The sequence below is a fragment of the Triturus cristatus genome, chromosome 8 (genome assembly GCF_964204655.1).
Source record: "Triturus cristatus chromosome 8, aTriCri1.1, whole genome shotgun sequence".
In the NCBI taxonomy this organism is placed as follows: Eukaryota; Metazoa; Chordata; class Amphibia; order Caudata; family Salamandridae; genus Triturus; species Triturus cristatus.
In genome coordinates, this window is record NC_140591.1 from 1,676,891,024 (window position 1) to 1,676,913,119 (window position 22,096).

Genomic DNA, 22,096 nt, shown 5'->3' on the forward strand with positions numbered 1-22,096 from the left:
TTTTCACGAATACGGTTGGGTATCGTCTCCCTGGTATTCGGCAAGTTTGGCTGGCATCCCCTTCCTGACTGTGTTCTGTTTTTTTTTTATAACTGTTTTAATTATCCCTGTACAAAATGTGCATAGTGGTTTTGAAATGCAGGGAGCCTCGTTCTGTAACCTGTACTCCAAGGCACTGTAGTAGAAGGGTGCCTGCTCTCATTTTGGAAAAGTTGCAGCTGATAGTTGACGGTGTGAGCGGTTCGTAATGCACCGAAAGCTGTGCATGTTTCGGGTGTATTGGTGTTACCATCGTGTTATTTTACAGCGTCCAGCATGATGTCGAGGCTGTACACCCAGATTACCCCTGAGTGTTTGGTAAATCCATTGCTGCCATGGTCCTGCGGCTGTTTAATGGGTCTGCTACGTATGTTTCGAACGTGTCTTAACATTAGGCTAAAATTAGATATGGACAAATTCCGTTTAGTAACTAAATTAGCTTTTTTAATGTTGTGTGTTTAAGCCCATAAACCGGCTCCCTAGCATTGGCAGCATATATGCCTAAAGCGCATGAAACAGGGAATATCTATGTCGCGATACTCTTGCAGGTGGGTGCTCTGTCGTGCCCGCTGTATGTTGAATGCATGTTGTGACTTCTCGGTAAGTAATACTTGAATGCTTTAAACTTTGAATGGAATTCCAGTCCCACGTCTTTGTTGTTGTTCACCTCTCGGGTTGTGGCACTGTCTGTGGACTGAGTGCAACAAGTACAGCATTGAAAACCTTACAGTTGAAGTGGGTTTGATGTTCTCTTCGGAAGTGTTCTGTGGAGAACTGTGATTGTGCAATTGTTTTGCGTCACGTGCGCATAGTAACATAACATTTACCAAAGGCGCATGCTATCTGCTTTCAAAGGTGTTTTGTTACCAATTGTGTTAACCATAGGACTTAGCCACTGCCTGTAATCTAACGTTTTGTGTCTTGTACAACCAAAGCTGGGTGGCTTCAAACTTGTCCTGATATCACCCGATACTCAGTTATACATCATGTTCATCAAATAAGGTTGGCTACGTGTTTCACAATTAGCATTTGGTGTTTTAAATAAACCACAACATGCAACACTTATGGACAAAGCCAATAATCATACATTTCACTGGTAGATGTAAGTCATTTGTGTGGATCCCATTTGTGTGGATCCAGGCCTGGAAGTATGAAAGGATAGTGGAGCTGGGGCAGTGACGTTAGACTTACTGGCAGGCCTGGGAGTGCTAAAGGGTGTACAGGAGTCTGTAAGGACAGCTGAGCTGGAGCAGTGCCGGCAGATTTATTGACAGGCTTGTGAGTCTGAAAAGACACTATGACCATTGCTTTATTAACCTTCTTGCTTTTGCAAATATGCTTTAAAATGCACCATTTGCTCACTCTTTTTTCAAAATTTTCTCGGGTAAAACCCCCCGAACCCTCCCTATAACATTGGAGCTCGCTCGCTACGCTCGCTCGCCACCGCGCACTCACCACAAACTTTGCGCCCCACCACTTTCAAATGTCACCAGCCGCCCCTGCCTGCCGTCCCACTGGACACCATCATAGAAGTCACTGCCAAGGATGCCACACTCCAAGACGTTATGCAACACATCCGTGCAGACTCATGGAGACATCTGGAGGATTCGCAAACTACCATCGCTATCAATATGCAAGAACTCTAATCTTTCAGACACGTCAAGGATGATCTCACAATCAGCACAGATGGGTTGATACTAAGAGACAGAAGGATTGTCATCCCTCACCAACTAAGGTAAGGGACCATCAATCTAGCACATGAGGGCCAGAGAGGCATAGTAGCCATGAAGAAAGCACTAAGATAGAGGGTCTGGTTCCCGTCCCTAGACCAAATGGTAGAAGCCAAGCTTCAAGACTGTCCACAGTGCCAACTAGTAGGGCGCGAAGAACTACACGCTCCACTGCAGATGTCTGATCTCCCGGACAGTGTGTGGCAACAGGTAGCGGTCGATTTCTCGGCCCGCTAAAGTCTGGGAAATATTTCATTGTCATCATGGACGAGTATTCCCGATTTCCCAATGCACACCAACTATCATCCACAAAAGCATCTGCCGTCATACCCATCCTTGACGAAGTGTTCGCAGCATGGGGAATCCCCAAGATAGTGAAGACAGACAATGGACCACCTTTCAATGGACATGAGTTCACGGAATTCGCAAACCACCTGAATTTTAAACACCGGAGAATCACTCCTTTATGGCCTCAAGCCAATGGGATGGTTGAGCGCTTCATGGCCACCCTGAAGAAAACAATACAGCAAACTGAACTGTCCCAACGCGACATCCAACCAGCACTTAATGAAGTACTGCGAGCATACAGAAGCACACCACACAGCACCACCAACAGGTGCCCTGCCACCCTGATGCTCGGGAGGACTACGCGCACCAGGATACCGACTTCGGATGCAGTCATACAATCCAGACTTCTGACCTCGGATCATGAGACACTGATGAACCTCGACAGAGACAAGAAAACAAAGATGAAAGAATGCGCCAATAATCGCCGTCGAGCCAAGACGTCTGACATTCAAGTAGGAGATTGGGTACTGGTGAAGCAGGAACAGAGAACCAAAGCCGACAGCCGTTATCATGCCCACCTGCTACAAGTAGTGAAGAGGAAAGGGACAATGATCTAAGGTAACAGATAAATCACAAAAGGGGGAGATGTTGTGTTGTCATGCCAGACTCTGTCCAGGACTTCCGGGTCAGGCATGGCAGGAAAGGGAGGGGCGGCGCGAGGGGGCGCCAGTTAAGAAGATGGCCGGGGAATAATAAAGAAGCCTAAAGGTTACCTCGTGTCCGCGTATTATTTAGAAGCGCGATACAAAATCACCTGACAGAAATATTGTGTCCTAAATAGATATACAAAAATACGACCCTGTTGGCAGTGCATTTTATATAATGAACGCCATGAGGGCAATATTTTTCTAAACGATATTTGAGATGTAGCATTCTATTATTCGTTGTTTGGGTACAATGTTCTGGTAACATCCCTGTGGGGATTAAACTGATGAAGCACATGACAGAGGTGTTAAAGAGGCCTGGCTCGAGGCATAGAATGTTATTCACAATGGACAGTCATTCACTCACTACTGTAATTCATAACATCACATGGGGAAGCTTAGTGCACATACCTCTCCATCATCATTCTGGGTCGCTCCAATGTCTTTCTGGATGTTTGCGATGTCTGTGTAAGGTCCAGCAATCAGAGACGTCCCTGTGTCCACTATGGCCTGGCAGCCCCCATTGCAGGCAACAACATTTCCGTTTATGGTGATACTAAGGAAGAGAGAGAGAGGAAAGAGATAAGGGGGAGATGTCAGCCTCTTCCAGTATCTTCCATGATACAAGCATTCTGCAGACATGCTATGCGAGCATTTCTCACCTTCAGTGATACAAGGATCCTGCAGACATGCGATGCAAGCATCTCTTAGTTTTAGTGACACGAGCATCCTGTGGGAGCTGCCATGCAAACATCTCTCAGCTTCAGCGATACAAGCATCCTACGGGACCTGAGAGGTAAACATCTCTTAGCTTCAGCGACACAAGCATTCTACAGGGCCTATGATGCAAGCATCTCTCAGCTTCAGTGATGCAAGCATTCTGAGGGACCTGTGATGCAAGCATCTCTCAGCTTCAGCGATATAGACATCCTGCTGGACCTGTGATACAAGCATCTCTCACCTTCAGTGATACAAGGATCCTGCAGACATGCGATGCAAGCATCTCTTAGTTTTAGTGACACAAGCATCCTGTGGGAGCTGCCATGCAAACATCTCTCAGCTTCAGCGATACACGCATCCTGTGGGACCTGAGAGGCAAGCATCTCTTAGCTTCAGTGATACAAGCATCCTGTGGGCCCTATGATGCAAGAATCTCTCAGCTTCAGCGATTCACGCATCCTGTGGGACCTGAGAGACAAGCATTTCTTAGCTTCAGCGATACAAGCATCCTGTGGGCCCTATGATGCAAGAATCTCTCAGCTTCAGCGATTCACGCATCCTGTGGGACCTGAGAGACAAGCATTTCTTAGCTTCAGCGATACAAGCATCCTGTGGGCCCTATGATGCAAGCATCTCTCAACTTCAGCGATACACGCATCCTGTGGGACCTGAGAGACAAACATCTCATAGCTTCAGCGACACAAGCACCCTACAGGACCTATGATGCACGCATCTCTTAGCTTCAGTGATACACACATCCTGTGGGACCTGAGAGACAAGCATCTCTTAGCTTCTGCAATACAAGCATCCTGTGGGACCTGAGAGGCAAGCATCTCTTAGCGTCAGTGATACACACATCCTGTGGGACCTGAGAGACAAGCATCTCTCAGCTTCAATGACACAAGCATCCTGTGGGCGCTGCCATGCAATACAGTGGGATTACTTTTGATTACTCTTGGATTACGTTTTGGTTACTTTTAGGTCTTGAGGTTGTATATGAAAGAGCGCCATTTATTTTGAAATTTGTAGGGGTGCATCGTAATCACAGGTAGTTCGCACCCACATATTTAGAGATGTATGCTAATGTGTGGTTCATAGAATTATAGTATTAAAACAGCATATATTAGGGTGAATAAAAGAAGAATTGTGTTATTTTAGTGATTAATGTAGTGCCTATATAAAAGTGTAATGTGATGTATTAGGTTTAAACGTGTGCCATATTAAAGTTGCATGTGTAGTTTTGTTTATCCATATATGAAATGTAATGAATTTAATGATTATAGACGTGATATTAGAGAAATGTGTTTAAATGTGTAATGGCCTAATCGCATATACGTTCAAGAGAACGGCCTGTTCGTTTCTTTTGTTAGCTGAATATTGTAGGCTGAAAATGTTTCCCTTGGAAAGGTTCTGGGTTTTCAGAAATAGTCAGTAGATTTTAGATAGTGGAAAATCTCTCGTTCACATGTTTCTGTTGCAGGTGCAAGGACACAGAGCTCGTTAGGAAGACTGACTCTCTTGTTTAGAAGTTAGGATGGTAGGAGAAACCAACATGGGAGTATACTGGAATGCAGATATGATACTTTCAGTGGAGAAGGTGCCTGGGACCCAAGGCCAGCCAAACGGTTTTGGATGAGGTACAGGTTTCAATGGAAGCTTACCGGAGGAGAAGGCCTGGCCGAAGAGGCGTGACAAGGGTGTGTTCTGCTGCTGATTTGTGATTTTGTATTAGGGACAGTTCCCCGAGGGTGGAGCAGTTGAGGATTAGATGGAAAGCTAGAAGGAGCATCTTAGAACGAGCTCTGTAGCTTTGGCTACTGACCTATGCAAAGTGAGTGACCTTCTCAGGAAGTCTTCACTCCTGACACCTTTTTCCTATTCTTGCCTGGGAAACTTGATATGTAGGGATGTCACCTTAGTGTTAGGGTAGGGATAGAGTAACGCTTTCCTTTAAATAGGTTAATGAAGTCTAATATAGAGATTGGAGCAGTTATTGGTTGCCTCATGCTTCTGGAATTAACAATTCTCATTATTCTGAGTCGGATGAGACTCCGGCGTAGAATCTTTTTTTTATTAGTGCCCATTTATTTCCTAAACTTCGTGATGAGGTGCTTGTATGTGCAGTTATTTTTGGCTTTGTAATAAACCCCTGAAATGTGAATTTGGAGTCAGTGATCTTTGGAGTCAAAGTAAAATTATTTGACTGTATTGAGAAATTGGATTTTCTTCCCTCCACACTATTCAGCAGGTAAAATGGTTCGGTCGACCTGAGGATTCTTAGGGATGGTAAGATGCGATAAGATAAGAATCCAGCTGTATCATATACGAGATATCACACACTGCCTGTTGTCACTTACAATGACAACAGGCAGTGTCAATCCTTAAGTTAAGGTAGATTTGACAGTATGGTATTATAGAAACACAACACCTGCCCAGGTAGATTTGACAGTATGGGTTGATAGAAACACAACACCTGCCCAGGTAGATCTGACAGTATGGGATGATAGAAACACAACACCTGCCCAGGTAGATTTGACAGTATGGGATGGTAGAAACACAACACCTGCCCAGGTAGATTTGACAGTATGGGATGATAGAAACACAACACCTGCCCAGGTAGATTTGACAGTATGGGATGGTAGAAACACAACACCTGCCCAGGTAGATTTGACAGTATGGGCTGATAGAAACACAACACCTGCCCAGGTAGATTTGACAGTATGGGATGGTAGAAACACAACACCTGTCCAGGTAGATTTGACAGTATGGGATGATAGAAACATAACACCTGCCCAGGAAATTTGACAGTATGGGATGATAGAAACACAACACCTGCCCAGGTATATTTGACAGTATGGGGTGATGGAAACACAACACCTGCCCTGGTAGATTAGACAGTATGGGGTGATAGAAACATAACACCTGCCCAGGTAGATTTGACAATATGGGATGATAGAAACACAACACCTGCCCAGGTAGATTTGACAGTATGGGATGATAGAAACACAATACCTATCCAGGTTGATCTGCCAGTATCCTTCTGCGGAGACCGGTACCCAGTTCAAGCTTCCAGAGTAGTACGAAGGTTCGTATCCCCCGAATGTCACCACACTACCAACAGCTGAATTCCTGAGTGAGGGAAAGAGAGAGCATTACTTAGGCATGTCATGGCCAGTGGAGAGCTCACGGGTGAACAGACGTGCAAAGGGGCAGAAGATAACACTGGATATCAACGGAGCACAAACTCCCTGCGCAGGTCATAGACCGAGTTCTGGTAAGCAACAATAAAAAAAAAATCATCTGACAGCATTTTGTCCATATTCTCTTAGTTTCTGACATATGATTGTGAGCTGATCTTTGAGGGTCAGACATATGACAGTGGTCACCATTTTTCTATTCATCCATCTTTAGAATAACACTGTTGAGTCTCACTTGGTCATCTACTGGGAAGCACATGTCACTGAGCCTCAGCCAATGGACCACCGTGTGTTTGACACATCTTATGAATACCTAGCACTGCCAGAGACACTGATTTATTTCAACTATCCTTTAGTCAAATGGATTGTTCAGACAGATGTAAGGGGTGTCAGCAAAAGGATAGTCAATATTAAGCTGACTTTAGAGGTCCCTCACACCAAAGTGGGACTTGTTTTAACTTACAATCCTAAAATCATTTTTTTTAAAACATTGGTTGAGGATTGAAGTAAAGTAACTCTCGGTGGAAGACCAGGAAGAACTAAATATTTCTCTAATTTTGAAAAAGGCAGCAGTCGCTGGAGCCTTGCTAAGAACTGGCCTTTTGAAATTCATATTCTGGGCAGAGCGCTCAAGATGTTCGATGCTCGAGTATAGGGGGAAAGTGTCTTTCCTTTATGCTTGAAATGAAGAAGGTCTGGCAGGAAGGCATGTGAGTGCGAGGAGGCCCTCCTGAACTATATAGGCTCTCTCGATCATCCTGCATTGGACATTGAACCAATCACTTAAGGTGTGCGGTTCAGCAGCCATGTACTTCCTTTACTGGAGGATCTCGACCAATCAAGGAAGAGCTCTGTGCGTTGGACCACAACCTCAATTCAATGTATATGTAAAGATAGCTACTCATCTCAGACTAAAAGAACAGAGAGCTGGACCACTCCTGGGGCTTGCAGTTAGATATAAGGGGATGGGTGGGAAAATAGATAAACCCAGTAAAAATGATTGGGGGTCAACCAGAAATGTGCCTAAACTTTAGACCTTCAGGACCACTAATCAATACTATTTGGGAGGTGATCAATGTCTATAGGTTTTTATCTAGCAGTAGTCTTGACCTGTAGTTGGATTTTGAGTCACATTGATCAGTTCTGGCCCACCAGTAATTGATGTATGTGGTTGGCTTGTCCTGAGCATTGATGGAATAGGATTAAACAGGAATCATTATTACTGTTTGGATTGTCTTAAAGATTGATTGCTTACGATGCACAAGTGATCAGTACTTACTGATCAGCTGCACTGAGCAGTGGTCTTTCAGGGCTCATGAGTAATTGATCCATCCTCTATAGCTGCCTTGCGTTGCTCAGTTGAGGTTGACCAATAATTGAGACTTATGGCTTGGATGTCTCGATCATTGACCGGTTATGGGCCACTTCTGTTTTCTGAACATTGATTAGGCATGGTCTACCCAGAACTCGCTGCTGATGGTCACCTGGTGCATCTAATCTCATTAGTAAGGGGGTCACACTACAAGTTACATTCACGGTGGTGTAAACCTGTGCTGGTTGTTATGTAAGTAGCCAGTGATCAATAGTGGTGAACACTGTCAGCTTTTGGAAAATGGAATGGAAAATACGTGCTGGAAACTGTCATCTTCACCTGTGTTCTCAGATGTGGCTCGGGCCTCCTGCCTGTGAAGCAGGCATCTCAAATCCATATGTCCTTTCACAAGTGGTCAGACGTGGTTTTGAGAACACTCAGGGGCATATTGAGAAGGAGCTATCGCCAAATTAACGGCACTTTAGCGCAGCCAAAGTCGTGATAAATTTTCCACCCCATTCACAAGCTGGTGCTAACAGCCAATATCACCAGTTTCCCTGCGTTAGCAGCCGCAAAAAACATCGCCACAGAGTATCACCACAACTATCGCTAATGAGATGCAGAGTAGGCATCTCCGTGCCAAAAGCCACGACATTACCACTCCTCAACATTCACAACGAACAGCCACATCGGCGATAAGAACACAAAACAGGAGATACGGTGCGTTAGCTGCAGGAAATCTTCAACTGCTCTGACCTGGTGTTAAGTCGGATGGCAGCCAGCACCACAAAAGGGAGACCAGCCCAGGGCCACATCGGAAGGGCAACAGATGCCACACATCATGCGGCCCGGACACCCAAGAGGGCCACAGCAACCACCACCACCAATCCAGGACCCCAACCCACATACGGAACACACACCCACCCGGACCACCAAAGACGCAGCGCAGACAAAGACAGCGGACCCCCAGGAAACGTACCAGCCGCACAGACCGAACATCAGACAATGTCCCGTCCACTACAGGCTGAAAGGGACAACCATCCTACGCATCCTAACCATCATCGCCTAGCAGGCCTATGGCACCCACACAGCGGACAACCAACATCCCACCCCACAGAAAGCTGCTAGCTTGGCTGCACCTGTTGGCCCCTGATACACCCCAAACAACATCCGCCTGAGTCGGAGGAGTCACACAGCCAGCCACATCCAAGTCCCCCAAACCTGTCCTGGACATCACCATCACCCTGGTACCCCAGTCCCCATACGTCCAACACAATGCGCAGGACGCGCTGGAGATCAAGCAAGGACCATACGCCATAGCAGGATGCACGCACTTGTTGGGGGCAATCCACAGTACACATGTCCTACCAGTGCCCCCTGGTGACACAGCACACAATCACCGCAACAGGGGGCACATGTCTCACATCATTGTGTATGCAACAACAGAACACCATTGAACCTCCAACAATGTGGCCTTCAAATACACAGCCAGTGTGCATGATACCTTCATCCTCCGACAGTACATCACCAACCAGCGTACCCAGGATGGCAACAAGGGAAATGCACAGCCCCTTGGCAAGTTCAGAAATAACACCCCACACACCTCAACTCCACAAACATGCAAATCACAACTCTGGCAATGCACACTTCACAAAAGCACAACCAACATGCACAACAACATGCACACCCACCAGACATGACAGAACAACTAACAATGCCATCTGGGCAAGCCCTGAACATGAGCCATCAACGACATGGCACTTCAGCCACACAACTGCCGAATGTGGGGAGAGGTGGCAACTAACCCTGGGCGTAGTACTACGCTACGCTTGCGTAGTTTGCCCTACTTCGCACTACGCGAATTGCACATAGCACAGTGCATAAACGCATAGTATAGCGTAGCGGGCATTTTTTGCTTGCTCGTGGTCCTCAACATCAAATTGGCGACCGCGAGCAAGCAAAATGACATCCCGGTGAGACTTTTTCCTCGTTCGCGATCAGCAACATCAAGTTACTGATCGCAAGCGTGGAAAATAAACCTCCCGGCAAGATTCTCAACCCGGGGAGGTCAGGTTTCTCATTGCGAGTGGTCGTGCATGCTCGAGACAGCTCGCGATGAAAAACTACCAGTCCGCGTTGAGAAAACTGCCGCTCGAGTACAAATCTACTCGAGCGCTTGCACTGTGCAAGATGTCGTTAGCAATGATTGCACAGTGCGGACAAGCATCCGGCACTGTGCAATCAGTGCGAACAGCATTTTCCCTACCGCACTACGCAGCTTGCGACATACATCTCTGGTGTATGGAGTGCAGTGGACAGTGGACGCAACCATGCCACCCCAGCCAGTGGGGGACCTCGCGGAAATTTAACCTGTTATGCACCGCCCTAAGCATCACCGGAGTGGGATGGCCCGGTGTACGCCACGCCAGCGTAGGGGTGTGAATAAAAAGCACCTAAGCCTGGGCGTGGACCTCTTTCGGAAAGACCCACATCCCTGCCAGGGCGGCGCCTCTCACACTGTCACGAGGCCGATGCCGTCCTCGTGAGCGCGGTTGCCTGCGATGCTGTGCTCCTGCCGGACCCCGGAACTCAGGACCACGAACCCGTCAGGCCCGCAACTGCGCAGCCAGGCCACACTGATCACCTGCCGACACCGGTGTGTGTAAAGGAGGGCCCACCACATGCCGGTGCAAGCTCCAAGCCCGAATCTCGCGATCTGGCAGCCTCCTCAGACCATCACGGCCTCCACGACACAGGCTCGCTTTACTCCTTTCTCGTTGATGTACTTGACTGCCACCTTCGGCCTACTCATCGGACCAGTAGGTCCCATGTGTGAAACTGTGTCCTGAGTCATGAATGGCAGTGACCCCAAATCCGGGACAGCGGCCACAGCACCAGACCCCCTCCCGAACTGTGAGGCATAGTTCCATATGGGCATCTTTCGACACGTGGTGCCACTAACCCTGTTCAACGCCAGCCGGCGACACGTGGTGCCACTAATCCAGTTCAATGCCAGCTGGCGACACTTGGTGCCACTAACCTTGTTCAGCGCCAGCCAGTGAAATGTGGTGCCACTGAACCTGAAACACACAGGCCGGAGAGGCCATCCAACCAATGCCGGCGACACTCTGTGAATGAGCCGTGCTGACCGCTGCCTCAGGCCTACACCACGGTCAGGTAGGTCACCCATGTGGAACTGAGTCCTGATTACACCATGGCAGTGAACATCATTTAAGGCATAGGTCAAGCCACTATACTCCCTTCGATGAGGTGCCAACAAGTCTGTGCATGGCATCACAACCCCAAGTGTCTGTGGGCCTACGCCGACTACTGCCCTTGGCCTACGCTGCGCACGAGTGGGTCACAGATTTGGAAATGAACATCGATCATTCAAAGGCAGAGTTAGAATTATTGCACGCAAGGAGACGCATAAGAGGAAGACGCGGTTCAGCCAGGAGGAAAATAAGAACCATTGTCACGGAGGTGATCAAATATTACCAACAACTGCCCTTGTGTCGCTGACTGTGCCTCATGAGCCAACGACACGTGGCTGTGGCCCACTGCTGACCGCTGCCTCCGGCCTACACTGCGGTCCAGTAGGTCACAGTCTTGATTTGGCAATGGTGGAGTACATATCAGTGTACCGGCATCATCGCAGACTGCATCCCCGTCCGTCACCTGTGCCACTGACTCTGTACCCCAACATACATGTACACTCGCTGCTCGTACATTGTTGGCGTTAGAGACCATGGACTAGTGGCTGGTGTTACTCCTCATGTAGTTGCTCCAGAATTGTTGGTACAAACGAGGGTTGTGCCTTCCACTCCCACCTTTGCTGCTTCCGGATAACATCAAACCTGTGCATCATGCCCTGCAAGACAAGGTGCAAGAGTACCTGCGTTGGCTCTAGACACCAAATTGTTAGCTGGTGCTGACTGAAAAGACAGGAATGCACCATATATCACAAATATGTTTCATTCCTGCCCTTTCAAATTGGCGTAGTGCAGCACAGCAAAAAGCCTTGTGCTGCTGCCCTGTGCCATTTTTTTGTAAATGAGGCCTTCAGTCTGTTACTTAATCTACCCCTATCTACACACTTAAACACATTTACAAAAAGATTTAAACTTACACCTGTGGCTTACACCTGAGTGTTTATCGTCTGTGCAGGTGCATTGTTCATGATCTGGTTTCAGGTCTCGTTCCACGAAGGTGCATCACGTGGCTTTGACACTCATTCTATAGCAACACTTCAAGGCCACTCTCTAGAACTGCAGACAGACATAGCATCCCTACGGTGACCTTCTACCTGCAACGCCAGGCACCTGCTTGATCTTGTGCTATTTTGTTTGCACTGCCAGGATCTCGTTGAAGCTGGTCATTTCCCTAAAATTCAGTTGAAATATTTGCTATTCAAATGTTTCCTAACTGTTCATACAGAGAATTTGGAAAACAATGATGGGTTCTGGAGATAACAGGTCTGATCAGTGACAGTGATCCAATGGAGAAACATGTCCCAAAAAATCACAGAATTTAACATCAGTAAACAAATTTAAGGCACACAACAGACCTTCAACTTTACAACTTCTTAAATGGTGAAGTAATGAGGATATATTTTCGCACAACTTGAGGTCCATCTATCAAATTGTCGGCTCTAAATATGTGATGTCGTAGTTGAGTTACGGTGACTTACGAGCTGAGAAAGACAGAGAAGAGATTCTGTGGTATCAGCTGCTCGTTCCACATGCTGTCGAAGACCGGGGTGACTCCGTCCGAAGAAATGCTGGGGTATCCCAGACCTAAGATACCATCAAACTGCATGTAGTAGAAGAAGTCGGCTTCCGTTTCACTGAGCCCGAAGACCTGGTTAGTGACTGTGATCCCCTCAACCTGGAAGATGGAGGGAGATGAAATGTGGCCACAGTTTTACTTAAGACCAAAACTTAAATTTAACTGAGACAAAATCCTAACTTTACTACTCCTGAATGCCCTTTGTGAATACCGAAGGTCGTAAAGTTAGGATTTTGTCTGAGATTACTTTTGTGAATCGGGTCCGGAGTGTCTGAGTAAAGCTTAGAAAAGGACTTCAAGTTTCAAGTCGCCTTTAAGTTGGCCGTGAAAGAACGCTAAGATTGCCCCCCAATAAGCTCAGATTTGTATTTAAATATGGAGGTGTTGGTAGTAGCAGTCAACTTGAATACAAACAATTTCTTAGAATAAATGTCACGAATGTTCGCCTACATGGAGATCAATAATTCCATCAGTGATTTATGGGTTTTCCGTACACTGTATAAGGGATCTAGCACCCCCTGCCATATAATATAAGGATATTGCAAGTCACCGAGGACTCTAATAATCATAAACAATAAAATGAGGCCGAATGCCAAGTTCGATTTTTAAGAATGTGGATCTCCAAGGTGACTTGCAACATCCTTATCATGTACAGCAGGAGGTACTTTATCCCATATAATACATGATCACACCATCACCTATCTCACAAACCACTTAAAACCTTGGTGTGTAGATCTTTCAGAAAAAGACAGCATGTTTGAAAACTTGAGAAATAAAAATAGAACCTTATGTGCAAAATGAAACACATCAAACACCTGTCAGATAGTTGTTGCAAAATGATGTTAGAAAAAGTTCAACGCCGGCCGCAGTAAAGATTCTAACTTTATTAGTACTTATCTAAGGAATAGAAAAACATGTTCTTTCTGCTAGTCACTGTAAACTAGACAAAGAGAGCAGCACAAAGAAAAGCAATGCTGCCTTTCGTTGCTTTACACGGCTGCTCCGAGACCTGAGCTGCCTTTCTCCGACGGCTGCTGACTCTGGCAGCAGGAATTGTGACCTCAGAACTCAACTGCAATAACGTAATACAGTCGAGTTCTGGCATCTTTTCTTTATAATCGGTGACCGAGCGCACCGCTCATTGCCGATGATCACGCGATTATAGGCGTGCATTTACATAGGAATTGCCGGGGTCTTTGGCTTTGTTCCTCTATATGGTTATGGAGCTGCTCAGTGACTTTGAATATCCTTATAGTGTAAGGCAAGGGACGCTTTATTCCTTAAATGTATGTATATCACTCACCCAGAAAGTATTCTTTTGTAACAAAAGACATAAAACATTGGTTAGTGGAGTTTTATATAGTGCCACCTAGATCAGAAGGTATCAGAGCGCTTTACATGAGCATCAGTTACGTTACAGATGGACACATTTGTTTTGTTAGGCAAGGGGAGATGAAGTGATTTGCCCAGAATCATAGAATGTTGAGCGTCCCTGCCGAGACTCGAACCCGGTTCTCCAACCCCGAGGTCATTCGCCCTAGCCATTAGACGACATTCTCTCCCCTAGTAAGCACATAGTAAGTACATCTGTGCTTAGGCTCAAAGGGGCCGAACAAGCCACATGTAAACCCATATGTGGCCTTTTGGATCCAGAAAGTCACTTATCAGCTCTTTCTGTACTCCAAACACAGACACTTGAGAACAGTATCTGCTCTCGTTCAAAAATCCCAGAGTCCTCCTTGCCAGACTCAGAGGACAATCATCTCCGAAATTATCCCAAAACAGGGATTCAGCCTTTATCCCTATAGCCGTACCATGCACTCCTTTACCACACATGACGTTACAATGACATGCTTCATGGAAGGGAGCATTGGATTCTAAAGTCCAACGCTTTCCCTACTGTTGCACAGACTGGAGTAGGAATAGTAAATTATACCGCTCCAAAGTCCAGCGCTTTCCCTAAGGCACGAAGTTGTAATGATATGCGGGGTTAAGGAATGCATGGTAAAGACACATTTTTTGTAAAGAGTTTGGAGTAACAGCATGCGTGGTAAAGGCATGCGTTGTTCCACATACAACCCAAAAAGCAACCTTCATGTCAACCAAGTGGTTTTACATCAGTGTGTGGGTTTCAGGAAGAGTTTGAAGACATTGATTTTCTGCAAATCTGTTGGGCTTGATGAATGTCTCCAACTGCGCTTTCAGCCTTAAGCAGTAGCGGCCCGTCCCCAGCCAAAGTGGTGAGCCGGGCAGAGGAGGGAGCTACGGAGGGGGTGGTCAGAGTGCAAAATAATATTAATTTTTTTAAAATGACTTACCTGATCGCCGGCGTTGTCTGCTGCATCGCGCTCTTCCGGGCACAGGCTCCCAGAATGCACTGCGGCCAATCATGCCGCTGCATGAAAGCAAAGTCAGGGTTGGGCTGAGAGCTGGGACTTTGCGCTCCCAGGCAGACTGGGAGTCTGTGCCTGCTCTCTCCAGCCCCAAGAATGCAGCTGGGGCTGGAGGAAGCTTCACTGCGCATGAGACGGCCGGCCAAACCCTCCTGTGCATAGAAGGGACAACGGAGGGCACCATCACTCCCACACCACAGCGTCACCCCCTGGACCCGCCCCTAAGACGCATCAGAGTCCTGGGGGCGGATCCAGGGGGATGAAAATAAAACAATAATAAAACAGGTTCAAAATCCGTTTCATTATCAGTTTATGCTTCGGGTAGGGGCTGGGGGGAGGGGTGGTCAGTGCTCCACCGCCATAATGGCGGGGTCACCACTGGTCTTAAGTAGGAAACCAGTTTTATTGATCAGTACTTCCTACAAAACACTAGACAAACACCATCTCAACAGTATGGGGATTGTAAGCGGGGTATTACCAATGTAATCAATATGGAGTCATAGATCTTGTGAGGTTAAATTCTGTGTGAGTGAAATCAACCACCGATTACTAGACCAGGGTCTTCTGCAGAGGCCACCTTGGAGGATGGCGACCCACCTTGGCTCTTCATCGGGCACTGCCCCGGGACGGGCAGATGGCTCCTCGCCCACTTACCTGGACAGTGTCGGAGGCCAGGACCCCAGTCATGCTCCCGGTGCCGTAGGCAATGGAGAGGCTCTCGTTGATTGGATTGAAGGTTGAGGACGCCGCAGGGTTGAACACGTTGTGGTTTGCTGTGGGGACAAAACATTTCCTCTTGAGGATGGGCACTAAACAAGTCACATCAATCAAGGAATAGAAAATCTGGGTCCCCTGTGATGCCTGTCTGGCTCGAAGGTGAAACATTCCCCTACCCTGAAGACCTACCAAATGTATGCTCAAGAAGGTGTCTTTTGAACTTTAGATGTGGGGTTAATCGGATCTTATCCTCTCAAGCATAACGCTCCCTTTTAGAGAAGGATAGAATTTGTAAATGTGATCTTAATGTAAAAGGCAATTTAGTGCACGTCTTAGTCGAGTGTCTGTGGGTCTTAAACCAACGGAAGATGTTATCGAGGCCAATTTTACAAAAATATGGCATTAGAGGAAGAGAGCAGGCTCTTATTTTTTAATGTGCGGTATTTGGATATAACTTGTGCTTTAAAACAATTTTTATTGTCTGTAAATGAAGTTTTAGCGTATTTTATTCTTTGATAGCTTTATTTCGGTCATTGACCATAAAAGCACAGGTAAAATATGTACATACAAGATAAAACATAAATAATTATTCATACAAGTAAAAAGTTATTAAACAGCAGTTATCAAAGATGAAATTTACACATCATTAATTTAATTAATAAGGGCGGACCTCCTCCGCCACATACTATGTAAGAAACGGGAAACAGTGAACACAATTGGGGGTGAGGTATCATAGCGTAATATCCTGCATGCTTGTGCACAGTGTTTTAAGCCTAAATTTCTACATAGTGGCACAAGCCAAGATCTGCGTATTTCTTTGTAAGCAGGACAGAAGAATAAAATGTGGGCTAAATCTTCTTTAGTTTCGTTACAACCCGGGCAAAGACCCTCACTTCTCCCTGCCCATTTGGAGGTCAGGTCCCCGATTGGAAGGCAGCCATACCTTAGCTGAATATATAACTTTTTAGCGATCGGGGGCTGAATTTGGTCTAGGAACTCCTCCCTGCTGGGTACCATCTTAACTTGCAGGAAGTCTGTGGTCAACCGACCCATGGACTGTGAGCGGTATAACAGAGCTAGTTTATACTGTCTGAGTAAAGCTAGCAACTCCTTCTTCTGTACCGCTATGCAGCTCACCCCTGGGGTCTCCCAAAGTTGCGGCATGTATTAAGGCTTTGAGATGGAATAGCCAGGGTATGTTTTTAGCCTTCAATTGGTCCCAGATTGCTAAAAATTCAGCTCTATAGTCGTTGAGCTCGGGCGCTGTCCATAACCTTCTCCAATATAGAAGGGGTCGGTTTGATAAGAATTCAGAAATGGGTTCCAGATCTAGGTCGAACCTCATAGGTATAAGAGGTGTGCTCTGAGGGAGCCCTAACAGATTTCTAGCGAATATGTGTTCGGCCTTTGAGAGGGGTGATACGCGAGTGTGGCCCCAAAGTTCTGCGCCGTATGTAGCGGCAGGTCTGGCTTGAGCCCTGTACATTTCGAGGGCTGGAGAAACTGGTTTAAATTGTGTTTTCCTATGGAACTTACTAATGCCACCCGCTATCTGCGTTAACTTTAAGGCAGATTTGGCCACCTGGGGGCCCCAGCCGAAATCTTCGGTCAGGGTGACACCTAGGTAAACAAAAGTTCTGACCCTTTCAAGCGGGATGCCGTTCACAGATGGGCAGGGGCGGGTGCGCTTTGGTGGGCCGAAAATCATATACTTTGTCTTATCTAAGTTCATTTCAAGTCCCCTCAGAGCGCAGAATATTACAAATCCATCCAAAACCCTCTGGATGCCTGTTGATGTTCACGATAACAGCAGAGTGTCATCCGCGAACATCAGAGCAGGCACCCGCCCGGTTGACAAGCGAGGGGCATCATTGTTTCTGACCGCATCCAGGTCACCAACCATGCCATTTATATAAAGGCTGAAGAGTGTGGGCGCCAGGGCGCAACCCTGGCGTACTCCTCTGGCGACGGGGAAAGGGTCCGATAGATCACCGTTCTTCCCACAGCGTACCTGGGCATAGTTCCCTTTATGAAAACGCTTTAAAACTTCTAGTAAGTATGGTGGAAGCTTTAGGTCTTCCAATACCCTCCATAGGTTTTCCCTGGGCACAAGGTCAAAAGCGGCCCGTAGGTCTACGAATACCAGGTATAAGCTGCCACCCTCCAATATTACCGTCTTCCAGTACAGAACCTGTAATCTAAAAAGCTGGTCTAAGGTTGAAATCCCGGCTCTGAACCCAGCTTGAAAAGTGGTTAATATTTTATTTTCTTCTGCCCATTCCAGAATTCTATCCAAGATGATCCGACCCATACGTTTGTGTGAGGTATCCAAGAGGCTTATCGGTCTGTAGTTTGAGGGGGCTAAGGGGGAACCTTTTTTGAATATAGGGACAATTTCAGCCCCGGACCATGTGTCTGGGATATTAGTTCCCTGTAGCACTGCATTAAACAGTGCAGCTAAATAGGGTGCCCAGATTCTAGGTTGGGAATGGAAAAGATCACCGGGCACTTTATCCAGACCGGGTGCTTTATTAAGGGGCTGCCTGGCGATGGCGTGCTCTACTTCCTTAATTGATATCCTAGCAGTGCTTTCAGAAACTACCCCAGCCCTAGTACCTGAGTGGTCCGTGTGTTCCGCAGATGTCATAGACCCTCGTGTTCTGGGTTCACACTGGAAGTCCGGATTCAGTGTCATACGAATAGAACCATCCGGTTGGAATGCCCTCTCACCAGCTGGGTGCACCAATGTTACTCCCGAGGGAGAACTATTAAGGGGCGCAAAATGTGCTTCCCACACTGCGGGGGCAATATTTGGCAAAAAAGGTTCAGCGCTATTTCTCGTAGTATTATTCACTAGAGCCCAGAAAAGTTTGGCGTCCTTCAGCATCAGGGCATTCCTCAATTTTCCCCATGTATCCTCTTCCCAGTCCATCCGACTCCTATGTAGTTCCTCCTTATATGCCTTCCTAAGGGTTCTAATATCCAACTTATTTTTTAGCTTGATTGCTGTTAGAAGTTCCTTTCGTAATTTCCTACAAACAGTATTATACCAGGGGTGGCTATTCGGTGCACGCCTCTTGGTACGAATTACAGGATGGAAAACATCAGCCAGTACCATGACTAGTTGTTTGTGGATATCCAGTATTTGTACATGCTCTTTTCCCTCAGCCATCTGGGCTATAAAAGGCGTGGCCATTTGGTCAATTTTAGCAAGTTGTAAGGGTGACTCTACCAAATGTGGCCATTTCACCCGCCTTCTGTTATTAGTTAATACGAGGGGGTGGGTTACTAAAGTAGGATTGGTCTCACTATTTTTCAGGCCAAAGGACCCTGGCTTCAGGGTTAGGATCAGTGCATTGTGGTCACTGTCCTGTCTTTTCTCAATTCTGAAGTCCAGCAGCTTGTCCCAAATTTTGGCCTCAATCATTAAATAGTCAATGATAGAGACTCTGTTAGATCGGTTAAATGTTCCAGTTGCTGGGCGATCAGAGTCCAATCTCCCGTTGCATGCCCGCAAAGACATTGCAAGGGAGAAGGATTTTATTTGTAGTGCCAAAGGTGTCCAGGCTCTTACAGGTACAGTGTCAGGAGCTGGGATATGCCACAGCTCATCTACTTCATCCTGATCACCCAACTCAGCTTCACCCAGCGGTTCAAACTGGCAATTAAAGTCCCCTCCAATAACTAAGGCAATAGAGGGATCGAGCCCTGAAATAAATGAGGCCAAGTCACCAAATACGGTTGATTCTTTACCGCTTTTGGTGGGTTTTGAGTATACATTTATTATTGCTACTGGAGGATTACCTGGGGGTTTTAAAAGAACGCACTGGAAGTCCAGGGATTTTGTAGGTATTTGGGTGGCCTGAATTCCCAAGTGTGTGGCTATCCAAATTGATAGTCCACCAGAAGGCCGGCCTTTGCCTGCGAATGACGCCAAGATGTCGTAAGTGGCAAAGGTCGTACTAACGCTATTTTCAAGTGCCCAGGTCTCCTGCATTAGGCAGATGTCAAATTTAGCCATAAATCCTACCCACTCTGGGGTGGGCAGTTTGTTTTTGATACCAGCTATATTCCATGAGACCAATTGTATACGGCATTGATTCGGGCCATCCAAGCCCTTAATAGCCCCGGTATTAACATTAATTACCCTTTCCTTGGATCTCTGTTCGGGTGGTAAGGTGGCTGTTGGGACTTCTTGCAGTGTTTTCTCTACCGTAGCCTCTGCCCAGGTGGGAGTCTCGGTAATGGCGTGAGAATTTGAGTTTACTTCTGGGGTAAGTCAATCCACCTCCTCCAAAACACTGAGGTGCTGATTACGATCCGGTAAAAAATTTCCCCGTGCGACTCGTATCCGGTCTTTTTACAGTACGAATCCTACCAGTGCCGTACGAACTGGCAATCACGATTCGCATGGTAAAAAGTCCATACGAACCGCATTGGGAATCATTCCCCACACGTCCTCGGGTCGGAAAATGTGTCCGACACGTCCTCGTACGATTTACCGTACAAATGTGAAAGGTGAAGTCCGACCGAGGAATCACGATCCATCCCGTGCGTCCGAGGTTACAACCGAATGGAAAAAACACCGTCCGCACCGAACTCCCATAGCAACTATGGAGACGTGCCCGCATACGCGCCGACCCCCCCCAGCCCCCGTACGTACGCGCCGACCCCCCCCCCAGCCCCCGTACGTACGCACCGACCCCCCCCAGCCCCTTACGTACGCGCCGAACCCCCCTGTATGTACACCCGTGTACGTTTCGAACCCCCCAGTGTACGTTCGAGTCGTACCCCCACCCGTGTATGTACGGTGCGTACCCCCCGTGTACGTTCGAGTCGAACCCCCCCGTGTACGTTCGAGTCGAACCCCTCCCCGTGTACGTTCGAGTCGAACCCCCCCGTGTACGTTCGAGTCGTACCCCCACCCGTGTATGTACGGTGCATACCCCCAGCGCGTAGCGGGGGGGTTCGACTCGAACGTACATGGGGGGGTTCGACTCGAACGTACACGGGGGGTACGCACCGTACATACACGGGTGGGGGTACGACTCGAACGTACACTGGGGGGTTCGAAACGTACACGGGTGTACATACAGGGGGGTTCGGCGCGTATGTACGGGGGCTGGGGGGGGTCGGCGCGTACGTACGGGGGCTGGGGGGGTCGGCGCGTACGTACGGGGGCTGGGGGGGGTCGGCGCATACGTACGGGGGCGGGGGGGGGTCGGCGCGTACGTACGGGGGCTGGGGGGGGGTCGGCACATACGTACGGGGGCTGGGGGGGGGGGTCGGCGCGTACCGGGCCACCTACTCTGGTCGATTCGCGCCGTACTTCGCTTTTCCGGCACTTTTTGGGTGCCGTGAAAATATTGCCATCCGGACTGCTGTCGGTTCGAATCGTAATTCCTGGGTCGTGAAACGCTGCCTGAAAGCGTACCGACGTCACGTCGCAGCATTCCCGGATCACATTCGTATGTATATTTTCGTCGGTCGGTGTTTTTTACGATTCGTACGGAAATGGTGTTTCCGTGCGAATCGTAATTCCATGTTTGTAAAGTTTTACGACCGGGTACGAGTCGGACGGGGAAAACGCTCCGACCGACGGTTCGTACCCGGTTTTTACCGGATCGTAATCGGCACCTGAATCTATTCCAGTGTGGCTGTATCGGGAAAAGAAAAGGGCGGGTGGGCCTGCTTTCCCTGTATGACCCTCTATTTTCCGGGGTATAGGGTAGACGATAATACCCTCTATTTGCTGGCCTAACTCTTTGCCAGAGTGGTTCCAAGCTAGGAGTGGGGTAAAAGTGTGAGAGGTGTAATGCAGATATTTGGGTGTTTTGTCTGTAGGCCTCGGTGCTGCATATATAATACACAGCACTGGTGTCCCTAAAATTTAAGATTATCGCATCCCCTGCTATAGTCTTTGGATTCCTCCCGATCCAGCCCACTCTTCTGGCGAGAAGGATTTCACCTGAGATATTAGTTGGTAGGGGCCTGTTAACCGTTAGCCATTGGATGCACTTATTTTTGAGCTCATCCTCCCTTTCTCTTTTTCCCTCACTTAAGGGTGGTACTCCCACAAGTACTACAACAAATGGCTGGGCTTCTGGGGGTAAATGTATTGTTGGCAGCTGATAGGAGCTAGTTCTTGTCATCGTGTCGTTTCCCATAGGTATAATAGTTTTGGGCCCCTGGCTAACTTCCTTCAACT

General features: G+C 47.5%; 1 protein-coding gene across 1 annotated transcript in view; it reads right to left on the bottom strand.

The window, feature by feature from the left end:
* Nucleotides 1–22,096, bottom strand: part of LOC146808570 (pepsin A-like) — a 78,184-nt gene that overhangs the window by 23,036 nt on the left and 33,052 nt on the right. Inside the window, exons 4-7 of the mRNA XM_085620642.1 lie at nucleotides 15,826–15,944; nucleotides 12,681–12,877; nucleotides 6,494–6,610; nucleotides 3,173–3,317 (exon numbers count right to left, since the gene is read on the bottom strand). Coding sequence (XP_085476768.1) covers nucleotides 3,173–3,317; nucleotides 6,494–6,610; nucleotides 12,681–12,877; nucleotides 15,826–15,944 — 578 coding nt within the window. The remainder of the gene's footprint in view (nucleotides 1–3,172; nucleotides 3,318–6,493; nucleotides 6,611–12,680; nucleotides 12,878–15,825; nucleotides 15,945–22,096) is intronic.